A 16,323-nucleotide genomic window follows, 5' to 3' on the forward strand; every position below is an offset into this window, starting at 1 on the left:
GTATTTTGTTCTTAAATATAATTACAGGTGCAGAGGAGGCAGGGTTCTCTAGTGACGGTGGGAACTCACCCGGCACAGACACTATGAAGTCTGTTAATTTCAAGACCAGCCCCGGGAGATGGAGAAACTGATGTCAGATCAGGACCACCGGCCGAGCACTTGAGGCCACCACCGCGGACCAGCGTCTTGGCCTTTGGGAGCGGAGGGTGCGGGGTGCAGGGGGGACGGGGGGGGCGGGGCCGCGAGGCGGGGCGCCGGGTGGTGGGGAGCGCGCACCTGCGGGGGCTGGGGGCGTGGGTAGCGCATAACTGCCGCTCACTCCTCCTCCTTCTCCTTCCTCGCCTCCTCCCCGTCTTCCTTTTCTTCTGTCTCCTCCTCCTTTTTCTCCTTCTCCTCCTGCTCCTCAGGGATCTCCACCAACGGGATCTGTTCGCTGGGATCCGGGCCCGGGCTCACGCGGATCCGCACCGAGTGCTCCTCTGGCCGCGCCGCGGCCTCCTCGTCTCCATCCAGCCTCTCCTGGGAGGCAGGTGGTGGAGAGCGCGGGGCCGGGGCCTCTGGGGCAGGGGCCTCTGGGGCCGGGGGCTCTGGGGCCGGGGGCTCTGGGGCCGGCGGCTGTGGGGCGGGGGCCTCTGGGGCCAGGGGCTCTGGGGCCGGCGGCTGTGGGGCGGGGGCCTCTGGGGCTGGAGCCTCTGGGGCCGGCGGCTCTGGAGCCGGGTGCTGTTCTGGGGCGGCCGATCCCGTCTGTCCCAGGGCGGCATCTTCCGAGCTCTTGGCCTGGAATCCAGAAAGAGTGACTAGTGAGGCAGAGGGGTCTTGGAGGGGTCTCGGACACTTTCCTCATCCTCGGACCCCTGAGAGGACGATGGCACCCTGCAGGTGAAATCTAACAGTTGTAACATTGGACGGCGCTGCGTCAGGCTTATTTGGTAGAAACATATATTGTGGGGAAGTTTAAGGATTCAAAGTCTGGGTAGGGTTTGGTGAAGGTCTTTGGGATATTTAGGTGTCTGTGGAGCTGTAGGGCTGGAAGCCTGAGTGAGAATGTGGGTTCAACGGCAGGGCCCCGCACTGAAATGAGGGAGGAGAGAGAGGCTGTGACCAGGAGGTACCGCCGCCAAGGCCTCTGCAAAGCTTAGCCGGCCTGCCCCGCCCAGCTAGCCTGGATGTGTGTTCGCTGGAGTATGAGAAAAACTCTAAGCAAATAAGGTAAAGGCTGAGAATTCCCTGGTGGTCCAATGGTCAGCACTCTGCACTTCCCTTGCCAGGGCTGAGTTCAATTCCTGGTCGGGGAACTAAGATCCCACAAACCAGAGGGTGCAGTCAAAAAAAACAAGAGAGAGAGAGAGCAAGAGATAAATAAATATAAGGTAAAGGCTGTGAGAGCAGAAGCAGTTGTGGCCTGCCCATTTCTCGGAGGGTCTCTCAGGTTGAGACCCCCAGGGAAGAATGGGCTGGGCGCCACTGGCGTTGGGCTGAACTGAGCCCCTGTGTTTGTGGACTTGGTGGGTACGTCCAGTCTCCACCCTGCGGGGTTCTAGGGACCCAGGTTCCTATGGGTATAATTAGGGAAGTGGGTGAAAATCCAAGCCTTTGTGGATACCCATGGCCCCTCCTGCTGTCTGACCCCATCTGGGAGTGGGAGGAAGCTGGGGAGGGAACAGCCCCCAGAGGAGAAGGCCCGGTGGTTCTTAGGGAGTTTCACATGAGAGCAGTCAGTGTGCTTATTATGGAGACTAGCGAGCCCCTGAAGTGTACTCAAGTCAGAGGGTGCTGGAGGAAGGGAACTGGGTAAAGGTGGGGTTACCCAAGAAGCTCCTGGATAGCAAGGCAGTTCTGGGACCTGCAGCTCCCCGTCTTGCTGTTTCTGCATGTTTTGGAATGCCTGTTTCACCTCACCACCCTCAAACCCTGACAACACACTTCCAGGGCAGGATGCCTCGTGGGGCCCCTCGTGGGATCTTCTTGAAGCATCCTGCTGTGAACGGAGCCAGAAGGATCATGGGAAGGTTGATCAAATGTTTCACCTTGTTGAACATGCTTTTATACAAGTATCCAAGATATCCTGCTTCATCTCTGCCACCCCGTGGGACAGCCAGGAGTAACCTGGGTCCCAGGATGTCCTGGAGGAGCTTCCCCAGGACACAGGGTGACAGAGCCAGGGTTTGGACCTGTGTCTTTAGGCTGCTGTTTAAGAGTTCCTTGCACTCCGCCCTTCTGCCCGGGTTGTTCTAAAACTGCCTTTTATGAGCACCTGTATGCAAATTGAATGCACATCTTCAAGCTGCCTGGGTGAAGAGCTAACACTTAGAAGCAACAAATTGCTGATCCATTTCAGATAAAACCTTTCACTGTGCTGAGAACACTATCAGAGCGCCCGTTTACTCAGCTCCACACACCAGCCAGCACCTAAGAGCCCAAGTTTAAAAACCAGCTCAACCTTGCCCTTAACAGTTTGTGAGCCAGACAGTCACATCTCTCCTCAGTCTGAGAATTTGTCCATTTCTTCCAAGTTGTCCATTTTATTGGCATAGAGCTGCTGGTAGTAGTCTCTTATGATCCTTTGTATTTCAGAGTTGTCTGTTGTGATCTCTCCATTTTCATTTCTAATTTTGTTGATGTGGTTCTTCTCCCTTTGTTTGTTGATGAGTCTGGCTAACGGTTTGTCAATTTTATTTACCTTTTCAAAAAACCAACTTTCAGCTTTGTTGATTTTTGCTATGGTCTCTTTTGTTTCTTTTGCATTTATTTCTGCCCTAATTTTTAAGATTTCTTTCCTTCTACTAACCCTGGGGTTCTTCATTTCTTCCTTCTCTAGTTGCATTAGGTGTAGAGTTTGGTGGATGTATCTGGAGAATGTCTTGGAACCCTAGGTGACTTGGGTGTCATTCCCTGACTCCTGCTGTCAAATGACCTCTGAACAGGTCTCCTGGACTCTGACACCAGCCTGGACTGAGACAAGTTCACCAGGCTCCTTTGAATTCTGTCATGTAGACTGCCGTCCGCTCCCCATCCCCACCACTGAGCTTCTGCCTAACCCCATCCCCCCCCTTTCCCAGCAGCCTTCCTAAAGGACAGTTATGAACAACCATAATTAGTGCAATCATTCTAATTGGCATTCTTGGCATTAGTCACAGAAAAAAGTCCCAGAACTAATTTTAAAATTCCCTTTAGACTTAGGGGGTGGGGACCGTTGGCACCAGGCCTGTTGCCTTGGTTTTTCCTTTCAAATCTTTTAAATTGTCATAGACACAACATTAGATATGAGACCATCTCTGTTGTCTGGGGAGGGACATTCCCTGCCCACACCCACTGCTCCTACCTCTGCAGCAGCACCCGAACTTCCATTTGGGGGAACACTCCTCACCCCAGCCCCTCCCCACTCTGAGTCCATGGGTGGGCACATGAGCTGGTCCTCACCAGAGACCACATTGGTGCTTCACACCTCAGGAATTGACATGTGACTCAATTCTGTCCAATGACTATGAACCCTGGGACTTCTTGTTGGGACTACTGGGAAAGAGGTACTTTCTGTGGCAGTTGCTCAGCCAGGAGGATGTAACATTAGGGGCTGTCATGTTAAGCCCCTGGGGCCCTGCCTGGGAATGGAGCCACCGGCCAGGGAAGCAGAGGTGACAGAATGGCAGATCTCATCCTATTGGCATCATTTGAACTTGTAGATCCAGGCTTGCCTGAACCTTTCAGTGACCTGCTCCAGCAAATTCCCTGTTTTCTCAAGCTAATTTGAGCTTGCACTGTCAGTTGCATTTCTGCCACTTGCAACCAAATGAATCCAGACTGATAGAAAGAAGGAAAAATAGTCCCTACAATGGAACGCCTGGGTCCTGAGGCCTTTTCCCTAGCACGTGGTTAAAATGACCCAGGTGGCTGGGTCTCCAACTGCATTACCTGTTCCAGCAACTGCTGCTGTCTGGCGGCCGCCTCCAGCGCGGCCAGCTCCTTGAGTCGAGCCCTGAGGAGGGCAAGCTTGCCGCCTTTGCCTCCCTTGGCACCCATCTTTCCTGCTGCGGCCAGGGCGGCATTGAAGAGCTTGGGGGTGCCCGCCCGCGGAGGGAGAATAAGCACACTCTTCTCCTTGGGCTTGTTGTTATTTCTCAGCATTCGCCTGAAAGAAAGCAGCATCCGCTAACATCACCGGCAAGCTCTGGGAGAGAACGAAGCCTCACTCATTTGGGCAGAGCCCTTTAGCTGAGTTGTGTGATGCAGGCTGGTTTGGCTGACAGTTTGAGGTCCTTTTCTGAGCCCAGCACAGTGCTGCTTGGGACATCACATCTCACTGAACGATCAGAACAGTCATAATGATTGGGGTCTTACTGAGGCTCAGAGGGGCTGAGTGACTTTTCTGAGGTTACACAGAAAATGATGCAGGATACTTTAATATATGGAATCGGAAACAGGATGCCCAGAGGAAAAAGAGCCTGAGCTTCTTGCTACTCCTTCTTTGGCTTTATTGTCATTTTATCATCATCACCATGACCATCATCCACACGGAGGGTCTATATGTGTCAGGCTGTGTGCTCAGACCTTTACAGGCAGGCATTCTTTGGTGATCCCCATGATCCCCTTTCCTGGTGTTTACACCTCTGTGTGACCCCCTTCCTTTGAGTGTGGTGGGACATGTGACTTGCTTTCAATCAATGGAATACAACCAGGGAGCTCAAATGTCGTTTTTGTGAATGTAAGCCACATAGGATTGCGGCCTCCGTCCTGCAAGACTCCTTCCCCTGCTGGCTTTGATGAAGTAAGCAGTCATGCTGGGGGAGACCGAAACCTGAGCGTGGCCACTGGCCAGTGACTGAAGCTGCCCCCAGCCCCACAGCCACGAGGAACTGAATTCAATCAACGACTGTGGGACCTTGGAAGATCCTTCCCCAGTTGAGACTTGAGATAAGACCCAGCTCGGGCCCACATCTTGATGACTGCCTTGTACTGGACGCACCTAAGCTGTCCCCAGACTTCCGACCCCTAGAAACTCTGAGATGATAAATATGCGTGATTTTAAGCCACTCCACCTATGGTAACATTGTTATGCCACAACAGATAACTGATCTGCTCTCTGTTCTTTGTCAGAGTAATCCTTGCACTAATCCTCACACGAAGGTCCTATTATTCTCCCTCATTTCAAATGAGAATATGGAAGCCCAGAGAGGGTGAGTAATTTTCCCAAGGCCACACAGCCGGGAAGTAGCAGAGTTGGAATTCAAACCCATGCCTTTGACCCCAGCACCCCATGTCTTAATGATTACAAAGGAATATCACGTTTATTATTTTCTTGGATGCTGACAATACTCTGTGACAATACTCCATGGGTTAGGTGTGGGTTTGGGGACCCCACAGGGGCCTTGCTCCTGGCTGTGCCTGCAGTGTGCTGGCCAGAGGGATTATTGTACCTAAAAGAGCTGGGGAAACTGAGGCTCAGTATGAAATGAGTGACATGTCCAAGGTTGTAAGAGGTGGCAGAGACAGAACTACAACCCAGATCTCAATGCAATATACCACTCTGCTTCTCTAAATAAGGAGAGAATGTTCCATCAGAGAGAGCCCTGGCCTTTTCTAAGGAACTGTTCATGCTACTGACACGTGGTGAGTGGTTTGGCTCAAGAACAAACGAGCTTGGCCTGTAATCTAGCCGGCCTCGGCAACTAATTGGCAAATTCATTCATCAGGGTCCCAGCAAAACTTGTTTAAAAATGAGGCCATTACTAGCTGCTTATCTAATCAGACGCAATGGATTTAAATTGTGCATATTGATATTAATTGCCCAAGACTTGCATTGTCTAGCTGGGGCTCCCCCGGGAGGCCACAAACACAATAATCATGAGGGACCTCTTCCAGGCCTGGCGCTGTCACCTGTGTTATCTGAGTCCATAATTCACAGCACGGCCGTCCGTGGGAAGGCTCAGCGTGGTGCTCAAATGACATGGAGGCAGCAGCTATGGGACCTTTGCTGATTGCTAATGGCTGTCTCTGTTTTGAAACACTGAGCTGACTTCTGGGACATTTCCAGATTAAGGAAATTTATCCTCATTTTCAGCTGACACGCGTTTCACTATAATTACTGTATAATTCACCCCTGGAGAGAGAGGCATGGATGAGACCTTTTTGCCTCGTTTCTTGGAGTGGCCAGGTCAGAGAACGGAGCATCTCACATCTTTGGGGCCTTGGGTCCCCCATCTGTAAAGTGGGCAGCTTGGACAGAATCCCAGGCGGGGCTCTCACCAACTCAGACACCCCCAGGCCCTGTGGTTCTCAGCCCCGTCTCTCCTTGGGTGGGCAGAGCTCATCTGTGACCCCCCGCCTCTCTCCTGAAGCTTGCCTGTCCAGAGAAGCAGCCTCTGAAGAGCCGTGTCACTGCCCCCTCTGGAGGTGGCCTTCCTCCTCCTTCCTCTGGTTGCCTCTGGCCAGCACACTGCAGGCACAGCCAGGAGTGAGGCCTCTGTGGGACCCCCAAACCCACACCTAAGCCAGGTGGAGGGATGGGGTAACAGCTCTAAGTATGGCTTTTCTGAGCCATGCTCCTCTTGCAGGGGGGCAGGAAGGGAAGGGGAGGGGGACCTGGGGCCCGTTCTCAGACTTAAAGTCAGTTCTCATTATCCGCAGTGGTTAAACTCTGTCAAGCGTCTGCAGACACGGAATTAGTGACTACTGAGCAATGGCTTTTCGGGAAAATACAGGATTTGGTTACTGTGAGCCTCTCAACACAACATTTTCATCAACTGATCATTTTCTAACCTTGTCTTGTGTGTGTGTGTGGTGTCTGTTTTAAAGACATCTTATTTAATATTGTTGATTCATTTACAATGAACGTGTGGCTCTGTGACTCAGGCCTATACATGGAATCACGAGGCCTCACTTTAGCACTGCACCTGGGGCCATTTTAATAGTGAACCACGAACAAAATTCACAAAAATGTGAAAAACGTGGTACAAAGTGAACCACAGAGAGACACTTGTTTCCAATCTGAGCTGAAATAGGAAGGCAGAGTGTCACCTTCTTCAATTTAGTTGGAAAGTGCACTTCCAGTGACTCAAATTTTTGCCACTGGGCACGCATCTGCGAATGTCCCTATAAGCCTTTGAGTATTGATTTGGGGGTTATGAATAAATTTTAGTGAGTAGGTGAATTGAAAATACAGAAGCCATGAATAATGAGGGTTGACTCTCTCTCAGGAGAGTAGGGTGAAGCAGGCAGACTTGGCAAAATTTGAATATGCTACTTATATGTTAATTGACTTTATTTCTATTTCCTGTTTCTTTCGCGGAAGCTCAGGTAACCAGCCATTGGAAGGGCCCAGTGGCTGCTCTGTGAGCAGCCAGGTAAGATGAGTTACGGAGCAGCTTCCTTCCCCGGGAGACCCCAGCGCCTTGTCTGTATTATGCTCTAAGGTTGACACTGCTTCCACTCATCTGGGAGCTGCCAAAGGGATTTCATTAAAAACTTAAGTCACAGAAAGTTCCTCTGCAGTGTAAAACCCTGCAGAGCTCCCGTCTCCCTCAGACTAAAAACTAAAGCTATATGTGAGACTTCCCCTATAAGGCCCTACCCAATCTCACCCCTTCCACTCCTCCCATCCCATAACAACCTATGCTCATTTTGTTGCTGGTCTCTGTGAAACACCAAGTCTGTGCCTCCTCTGAACCTTCACACATGCTGTTCCCTCTGCTTGGCATGCTTGTCCCTGCAGGCAGCTCACTCCTTCACTCTGGGCTGGTCTCCGCTGAGGTGCCATGTCCTTAGAATGACTCTTCCTGACCAACTTATCGCACATAGCTCCCTCCATCACCTCTGTCTCCTCAGGAGGCTTTATATTTCCTTATGGCCTTTATCTCCAGCTGACATATCACACAGTCACTCATTTCTCCACTGCTGGTCTCCCCGGCTAGAACGTAAGCTTTGTTTGGTCTCTGCTGTGTCCCCAGGGCCTCGACATATCAGCTCAATAAATTATTGTGCTGTATGAATGGATACTGGTGAGTTTTTTCCCTCGATCATGATCATTCTCGGTGTAGTTTATTCATGGTGACTGAAATGGAAAATATGAATATATGTTAAAAGGTATGGGAGGAAATGCCAGATAGGTGGGTTAAAAAGATATTATCCCACGGAAAATTACAGAGAGAATTTAATGGATAAAGAGGAACCATCATTATTATTAACATATATTGAGCTCCCTTGTGTGCTGGGCCCCCTGCTGGAGACATTCACACACACTGTTTTTATTTAATTGGCTCCACAACAAAGGGATCACCCTTGTTTTCCAGTGGAGAAACTGAGATCAGAAAGAAAGGTAGCTTTTCCGAGGTCACGCAGCCAGTACTGCGCACAGACAGCCTTTGAATCCCATCGCTCTCCCGTCTGCTTTTCTACCACATCAAGCTGCATCCGTTGCTCAATTTAAAACCTGATCTTATGGGTTTGAAAGCAAAACAACTGATTTTCTTACCTATTCCAGGGGATTCCTAGCAGTCCTGTGGTTAGGATGCCAGGCTTTCACTGCCGGGGGCAGGGTTCAGTCCCAGGCTGGGAAACTTAAGATCCCACAAGCTGCACAGCACAGCCAAAAATAAAAATAAAAAAACCAAAACTCCCAATCCCCCAACAACACAAAGTACAGATGCATGAGCTTATTCACTGCAGTACTATCTATAACTGCAAAATATTGGAACCAGCCTACATGCCCATTCATAGGAATGTTTTGCAGTTGTCAAAAGGAACAAGGAAGTTGTCTGTAGACTAATAGAGAATGTTTTCTTGGATTTATTGTCACATGAAAAAAGTCAAGTGCAAAAGAGAATCTACAGTATGCTACCCTTTGTGTAAGACAGGGAAGTAACAAAATGGTCACGATCTTCCTATTTTTGCAAAAAGAAACACAGGAATTAAAAAGCAGAAACTAATGAGATTAGGCTCCTATAGAGGGTGGGTGGCAACAAGTGGGGGTACTTGGGACTCTGAGTGCACTGTTTTGTAGACTTCTGCCATGTTAACGTTCTACATATTCCAAACATATAAAATCAACAAAAAGTGGGGAAACACTAAAACGGAATGAAAAATGAAATGTGTGAACCTAGCTGTACTTCAAATGAACAGAACAACCACAGTAAAGGCAAGAAAACAGAGAATCAATTCGAACAACTGAATACAACATGTATATCATAGGTACTCAGGCTAAAGACAGAAGGAACTACTCTCTACTTAAGGCTTTCTTCTTTCCAATAGTGTGGGATAGGAATTCTGGTACTACATTATACTGTAGGACAGAACAAATGAATAAATGTAATGAGGATAAAGGGACTCAAATTTCTCAGTGTTGAGAAAGAAATTTACAAATCTGGAAAAGGAGATTAGAATGAACTCTGTGATACTGGATTGAAATTGTTAGATGGAAATAGAGACATAGATAGACACAGACAAAAAAACAGATGTTGATGTTTATGTATATGATGTGCATATACGTATATATTTGCATTTATACACACAAATGTACATGTGGGTACCTTTTCCAGCTGCACATGTGGGTATATTTCCCAGCTCTATCCACTGTGAAGGCCTAGTAGCAACCCAGTAGCAATGAGTGAGTGAGTGAGTGAAAGTCACTCAGTCACGTCTGACTCTTTGTGACCCCATGGACTATACAGTCCATGGAATTCTCCAGGCCAGAATACTGGAGTGGGTAGCTGTTCCCTTCTCTAGGGGATCTTCCCAACCCAGGGATCACACCCAGGTCTCCAGCATTGCAGACAGATTCTATACCAGCTGAGTCATGAGGGAAGCCCAAGAATATGGGAGTGGGTAGCCTATCCCTTCTCCAGGGGATCTTCCCAACCCAGGAATCAAACCAGTGTCCCCTGCATTGCAGGCAGACTCTTTACCAGCTGAGCTACCAGGGAGTATTCAGACCTTAGTTTCCGAAAACCATTCCCTTCTAAAAGGAATCAAGCCTCCTTGGAGAAATGACCATTTCCAGGGATGCAGCAGGGAAAGTGTAAGATGAATCTAAGGCAACTTATTATGCCTATAAGCAAAAAAGTGCTAAAATATAACAGGGACGTAACAGAAGTTCACTACACCCAGCCTGCAGAGGTGTCCAGTGGCCAGTCTGGAACTGGAGCATCAAAACCATGATTGTAACAGGGTATTCATGGAATAAAGCAAATCTGTATCTCTATAAATAGATAAATGAATAAACAAATGGGAAAGAAAAGAAAGTTCTTCCATATAGTAGGACACTAGTTAATAAATGTAGCAGGCATGATGGAGATAGAAAATCACCATTTGCAACCATCATGGCAATCATTGCAAGGAACCTTCATTGGAGGCTGAAAGTAGTGAGTGAAAGCAAGATGAGGAACAGGAAATCTAAATCGTCTTGACTTCTTCCTCATTACTTACTAATTATTTAACCAGTGATCAGGGTAAAAATCATCAGTATAGTGAGAAAGCAGCAGCGTGCCTCTCGATATGCTGTACTGAGAAGGACACAACATCACTTCTCAGCAATTTCTGCCTCAAACGCAGAACCTGAAGATAATGATGAGAAAATATTAACATCACGTAAACTTAAATGGAGGGGACTTCCCTGGCGGCTCAGTGGTAAGGAGTCTGCCTGCCAGTGCAGGGGATATGGGTTCAATCCCTGGTCCACATGCCATTGAGCAACTAAGCCTGTGTGCCACAACTACTGAGCCAGCACTCTAGCTCACGTTCTAGAGAAGCCACTGCAACGAGAAGCCTGAGCACTGCACCTAGGGAGAAGCCCCTGCTGGCCACAACTAGAGAAAGCATGTGTGTAGCAATGAAGACCCAGCACAGCCAGAAATAAATAAATGTATCTTTTCAAAAAAACTTAATGGAGGGGTATTCTGCAAAATAACTGGCCTGTCCTCTTCAGAGATGTTAAGATCAATAAAGATCTTAAAGATCAATAAAGATCTGGGACTCTGGTCCCAGATCAAAGGAGACTAACATGGCAACGTCATGCAAAGGGGATCCAGGAATAGAAAAGAAGAAAAGAAAAGCTATAAAAGACCCTCTTGGAACAATTAGCAAAATTAGACTATGGATTAGAGGTGAGATAACAGTATTGTTTCAATCTCCAATTTCCTAGTTTTTAGGAAGGTACTACGGTTATGTAAAAGAAAGTCTGAGTCCTTAAGAAAAATGCACATTAAAGTCTATATGGATTTTTTTTAATTAAAAAAAAAAATGTACCTGGCCTTCTTGCGGAGCAACTTCTGAGACTCAGGATAATGCACAAGAATTTCATTCAGGTCCTTCTTATCCAGAATGAAGAGGTTGGTAAACCCATGGGCCACCACGTTAGCTGTGCGCCGGTTCCCGCCCCCAACAGCCAGCAAGCTGGGGCAGAGACGAGAGGGAGGTGAGGCCCTTCGAGGTGTGGTTTTGATCACATCAGCACCTTCATTTTCACCCCTGCCTGGAGCACCATGATGGCCTCAGGTGGGTGAGAGCTGGGCCTGAGACAGGCTGGGACCTGGGGCCCTTTACTGCAGGGCTGCAACGCTTGCACCTGGACAAACGTCTGCTCCTTGACACCCTAGCCACCCCTCTGGCCCAACCCCTGGACACACCCCTACCTTGAGCCCATATAAGAAACCAGCTCACCCCCCCACCCCACCTTAGGCAACAAGTGAGCAAGGGAAACTTTTGCTCGTTCTTTCTCCCTCCTGTGTGACCAGGGCCTCAACAAAGCCTTGCCTGAATTTCTTCTCTGACCTCCCATCAATTTCCACACCCTGGTCGGTATCAGTCCCACCTCTCTCACATGTCAGCAAGTGCCGGTACAGCCCGCACCGTGGTTTCCTCAAACCCACCAGAGGGCCCTTGAGGATGTGGTCCCCGGCCACGGGTCACACCCCCTTCCCCAGCCTTTGCCCGGGTCCCCTCGTCTCACCCCGCTCTGACCTTATTTCTCCGAACACAGATCCAGCCTTCAGCGTCACCAGCACGGATTTCCCATCCGGGCCACCCAAGACCTGCACCTGCCCCGCCTGGATGATGTACATTTCCCGGCCTATCTCCCCCTGAAACAGAGAAGGGGCGGTCCCCCTGTCATCACCAAAGGCGACCACAGAAGCAGCGGGGCTGGGACCGGATGCTGGTGGCACAGCATGGGGGACCAGCCCTTCTGCTGGCTTGGCATGTGGTTCCCCTCGGGGGCCTCAGTCTCTCCATCTGTGGACTGGGGAGAGTGACCACCCCCACCCTGCCAGCCTGCCTAACAGGATTATGGTAGGGACTTAGCGGTATGATGGAAAGTGCTAGATAAGGAGGCCCAGGTGTAGGAGTATTTGGCAGATTCCCAACTGTGCATACCATGAGGGCCCCGAGGCACGGAAAAGCCCACACTGTTCACACAATCGGCTGATACCTGTGACTCCCCCACATCCTATCAGGTGCTTGGGAGGCATTTGCTAACCGACTTGGGAATGACAGCATGAATGAGAATGGCCAGCACTTGTCTATCACTTCTCCGTGCCAGGTGCTGCTCTAATGTTTCATGTGGCTGGGACCACTGAGTCCTCAACAGCCCTCTGCGGTGGGAACTCTGCCCAAGGTCACAGAGTTCAGCAAAGCAGAGCCGGGATTTGAACCCAGGCCATCCAGCGCTCACGGTTGTTATGAGTTGAACTAAGTGCCCCTGCAAATCCGTATGTTGAAGTCCTAGCACCCAGCTCCTCAGAATGTGACCTTATCTGGAAAAAGGATCATCAGAGATGTAAAGAATTAAGTGAAGATGAGATCATGCTGGAGTTGGGGGAGCCCCTAACCCAATAGGACTGGTGTCCTTATAAAGGGGCCTTTGGGTACAAAGTCAGGCGTACAGGGAAGGTGGTGTGAAGAGACACAGGGAGGAGACAGTCAGGTACAAGTCGAGGAGAGAAGCCTGGAGCAGATCCTTCGCTCACTGTTCTCAGGAGGCACCTACCCCCCTGACGCTTGGACCTTGGACTTCTGGCCTCCAGAATTGTGAGTCAATGCGTTTCTGTCGTTTAAGCCATTGTGTCTGTGGTACTTTGTTATGGCAGCCCTAGCAGACTGATACAATTTGGTCTTACTCCCAAATTAAACCAAAGGAATGAATGAATGACTTGCTTCAGACTACAATCAGAAATAGCCAGTCTGCCAAGCACCTTCTAATCCTCATGCCCTCACAGGCCGGCACCCTGGCCAGCTACCTATTGGTCATACCTGGCGTGTTTAAGGAGAGACAGACCAAGGACAGGTAAGGAGCTTTGCTTTTGATTCATTTGACAAATGTTTCTTGGGCATCTCACACATGCATGGCCTTCTTAACAACAACAACAAAAAAGTCTCCTTCCCCTGTTTCAGAGTCCAATTTGACAAGGGACTGAAATGTGAGGTGTCCAAAGCACTCACCCTCATCTCACTAAGCAGCCCAGGGGGGGCCTAGGTGTGTCTCAGCGAGATTGTCACAGAACAAAACCTGTCAGCAGAGGGCGCCATTCACACATGTTCACCAAGTGTTCAGCTTCCGCAGCAAACTCCCCAACAATCTGATTCTCTCTTTCTCATCCAAAGTCAAGTCTTCATTACCCACAAGGATACTAGCTACAGCAATGGCACCAACTCTGCTGGCCATGGTGCCAGACTCCATATGCTCATATGTTTTAATTCTCACAACCACCCCATGAGGGAGATACTATTAATATCCCTACTTTACCTATGAAAAGAGTCAGACTCAGAGAGGGCAAGCCACTTCCCCAAGGCTGCACAGCGAGGAAGTGACCCCAGTGTCAGACAAATCACTATTGCTCCCAAACCTCTCCTGGCCGTGAAGGCTGCAGCTTTGAATTCTCAGCCATTGACAGCATCCGTGTCCCTCTTCCTTCAGCTCTTTGCTTCCAACTGTACACTGTTGTGCAGCATACAACCTGGAGTCGGGGCCCTTCTGGGGCTGGGGGTTTCTGAGTCTTACAGGGGGTTCTTGGGCAGGATTTCCACCCCCGTTCACACACTAAGCCTTATTAACAGCTCTGAAATCTGGTCCCTGCTCCCCGACCCTGACCACTCAGTCACCAAGTGACCTCAGTCTCACCTTAAATCCCAAAAAACGGGAGCAGAAGGGGCCTTAGAGACTGTCTAGCCCTGGGATGCAAATCCATATGCTCCCCAGGATCAGGTGGGTGATGGAAAGGAGAGAAGTGAGCCGGTAGGGCAGTCGGGAGTGGTGGGGCATGGGGCATCTCTTCAGAGCCATTCCCTTCTCCACTCCAGAGGACTCTTGCTATTTGGGAAAGTGGGGCTCAGTGCTGGCCAGTTTTCTGTTTTCAGCCAGAAATCTGGATTTTTATGTGAAACCTTCCTTTTTTTTTTTTTTTTTTTTTGGCTGTACTGCATAGCTGACAGGATCCTAGTTCCCCAACCAAGGATTGAACCTGGGTCACGGCAGTGGAAATACCGCATGCTAACCACTGGACCACCAGGGAATTCCAGAAACCTTCCCATTTTTTACAGGTTGGAGACTAATTCAAAGCTTCATTTTTAGATTAAACTGGGTGTGTGGGGAGGAAACAACCCATGAAACATTGTGGGCTGGCTCCTTGGCAAGGACCATCAGTTTGCAACCTCTGACCTATCCCTCCCCTTGTCCAGCCCCATTTTCCTGACAGGAAGACCAAGACCCTGGAAGCAGTTTCATGTACACAGTCAAGACCTGACCCTCTTTTGGCTCCTCACTTTCCTCTTCTGTAAAGTGGGGTTCCTCATCCTGGTCCCCATGGTCCCCTGAGGAGGGAGCCAGGCTGAGACACATCTGAGCTTGTGCCCGGAGCTCCTTCTGCCAAACAAGCCGGGAGCCCTGGGGTCAGCTTGCCACCTGCCTCCCCTCCCAGCAATTCTGCTCTGCCCACACCTGCAAACCTCACCACCTTCCCAGGGGCCCCCTCCAGCCCAGCTCCAATGGGCAGGGGCTGTGAACCCCAGACTGCCTTGCGGCTGCCCCAGCCACTCACCTTCTTACACACGTAGTCATTGGGCAGGTAGACGACAGAGCGCAGCCTCTTCAGCATGTCAAAGATCATCTGCCGGTCACAGCCCTGGCCCCGAGAGGAGCGGAAGGAGCCATTTAGAGGAAGGCATGGGCTCGGGGCCTTCCAGAGTCCTGAGGGTGGGGCACTGGGCAGGCCGTACCTGGAAGAGTGCCACTTTGCTGACGATGTCATAGTTCACGTCAATGGCGAGGTCCAGCCGCATCTTGTCTGGAAGCTGCACCATCAGTTCTGATTCATCTGAGAATGAGACCTTGCAAGGGTCAGAGGCACAGCCAGGCCCCTCCTTCACACACACAGCGCCAGGTCCACACTGCACTGGCTGGGCCCCTGGATGTGCCATTCCTCTAGCACTCGGAATCACTCCAGATTGGGAGGGTATGCTCTCTGCCTCCAGGCCTTTGCCCATGCTGTTCCCTCTGCTGGGAACAACCCCCTCTGCTTTCCTGGCTAATCCCTACTCATGCTTCAGGACCCAGCACTCACGTCACCTCCTCCAGGAAGCCTTCCCTTGACATCCTCCCACCCATCTATTACGTTATCAGTCCCTGTCCCATAGCACGTATCACACCCTTTACTGCAGTTGTTCGCCGACGGTCTGTCTTCTCCACTTACATTATAAGAATGGCATTTGCAAGAACTAAAGTACGTGGAGGATGTACTGTGTGCCAAGCACTGTTTTACAGAGTGCTTTACCAGGATGATTTCATTAACTTCTCCCAGCAGCCCAAGAGGTGCCCACTACCAAAACCCACCTCACAGACAAAGGAAGGACAACTCAGGAGGGCAGTGACTTGCCCACAGCCACGCAGCCTGGGGGATGGAATCAGGGCCCCACCCAGGCCCAGTGACTTCAGAACCTATCCTGTGAGAGCAGGATGTCTGTCCACCATGGCGTCCATGGTACACAGTGGAGAGCCTGGCACAGAGTAAAGGTTGGTAACTGGAGACAGAGATGCACCCGGGACCCCAGTCCCATGCTCTGCCCACTGTACATTGGCTTAGGGCTCAAGTGCTGGGTCTGTGCAACCCTGGGCAGGTCAGAGCCCTCTCTGGTCCTAACATGTGCCCCTGTGAAAAGGACCAATGATATTGAAGTCACAAGGCTGTTACTGGGATGGAATGAGGCAGTGGAAGTGAACATGCCTTGGAAGCTATGGTTAAGTGCATTGTCCACAGACTTGCCAACAACCCCAGCTCAGGAGACTGTAGGCCTCAAGTGTGGCTTCTTTGAGACCAGACTGAACCCCGTGGAGGTGAAGGGGAGCCC

At 50.2% G+C, this 16,323-nt stretch overlaps 1 protein-coding gene across 1 annotated transcript in view; it reads right to left on the bottom strand.

The window, feature by feature from the left end:
* Nucleotides 1-308: 308 nt before the first annotated feature.
* Nucleotides 309-16,323, bottom strand: part of CNGB1 (cyclic nucleotide gated channel subunit beta 1) — a 74,170-nt gene continuing 58,155 nt past the window's right edge. The window contains exons 27-32 of the mRNA XM_043897555.1: nt 15,196-15,293; nt 15,018-15,101; nt 11,947-12,065; nt 11,233-11,379; nt 3,910-4,126; nt 309-777 (exon numbers count right to left, since the gene is read on the bottom strand). Coding sequence (XP_043753490.1) covers nt 316-777; nt 3,910-4,126; nt 11,233-11,379; nt 11,947-12,065; nt 15,018-15,101; nt 15,196-15,293 — 1,127 coding nt within the window. The 3' untranslated portion in view covers nt 309-315. The remainder of the gene's footprint in view (nt 778-3,909; nt 4,127-11,232; nt 11,380-11,946; nt 12,066-15,017; nt 15,102-15,195; nt 15,294-16,323) is intronic.

This window comes from Cervus elaphus, chromosome 4, assembly GCF_910594005.1.
Source record: "Cervus elaphus chromosome 4, mCerEla1.1, whole genome shotgun sequence".
Classification (NCBI taxonomy): domain Eukaryota; kingdom Metazoa; phylum Chordata; class Mammalia; order Artiodactyla; family Cervidae; genus Cervus; species Cervus elaphus.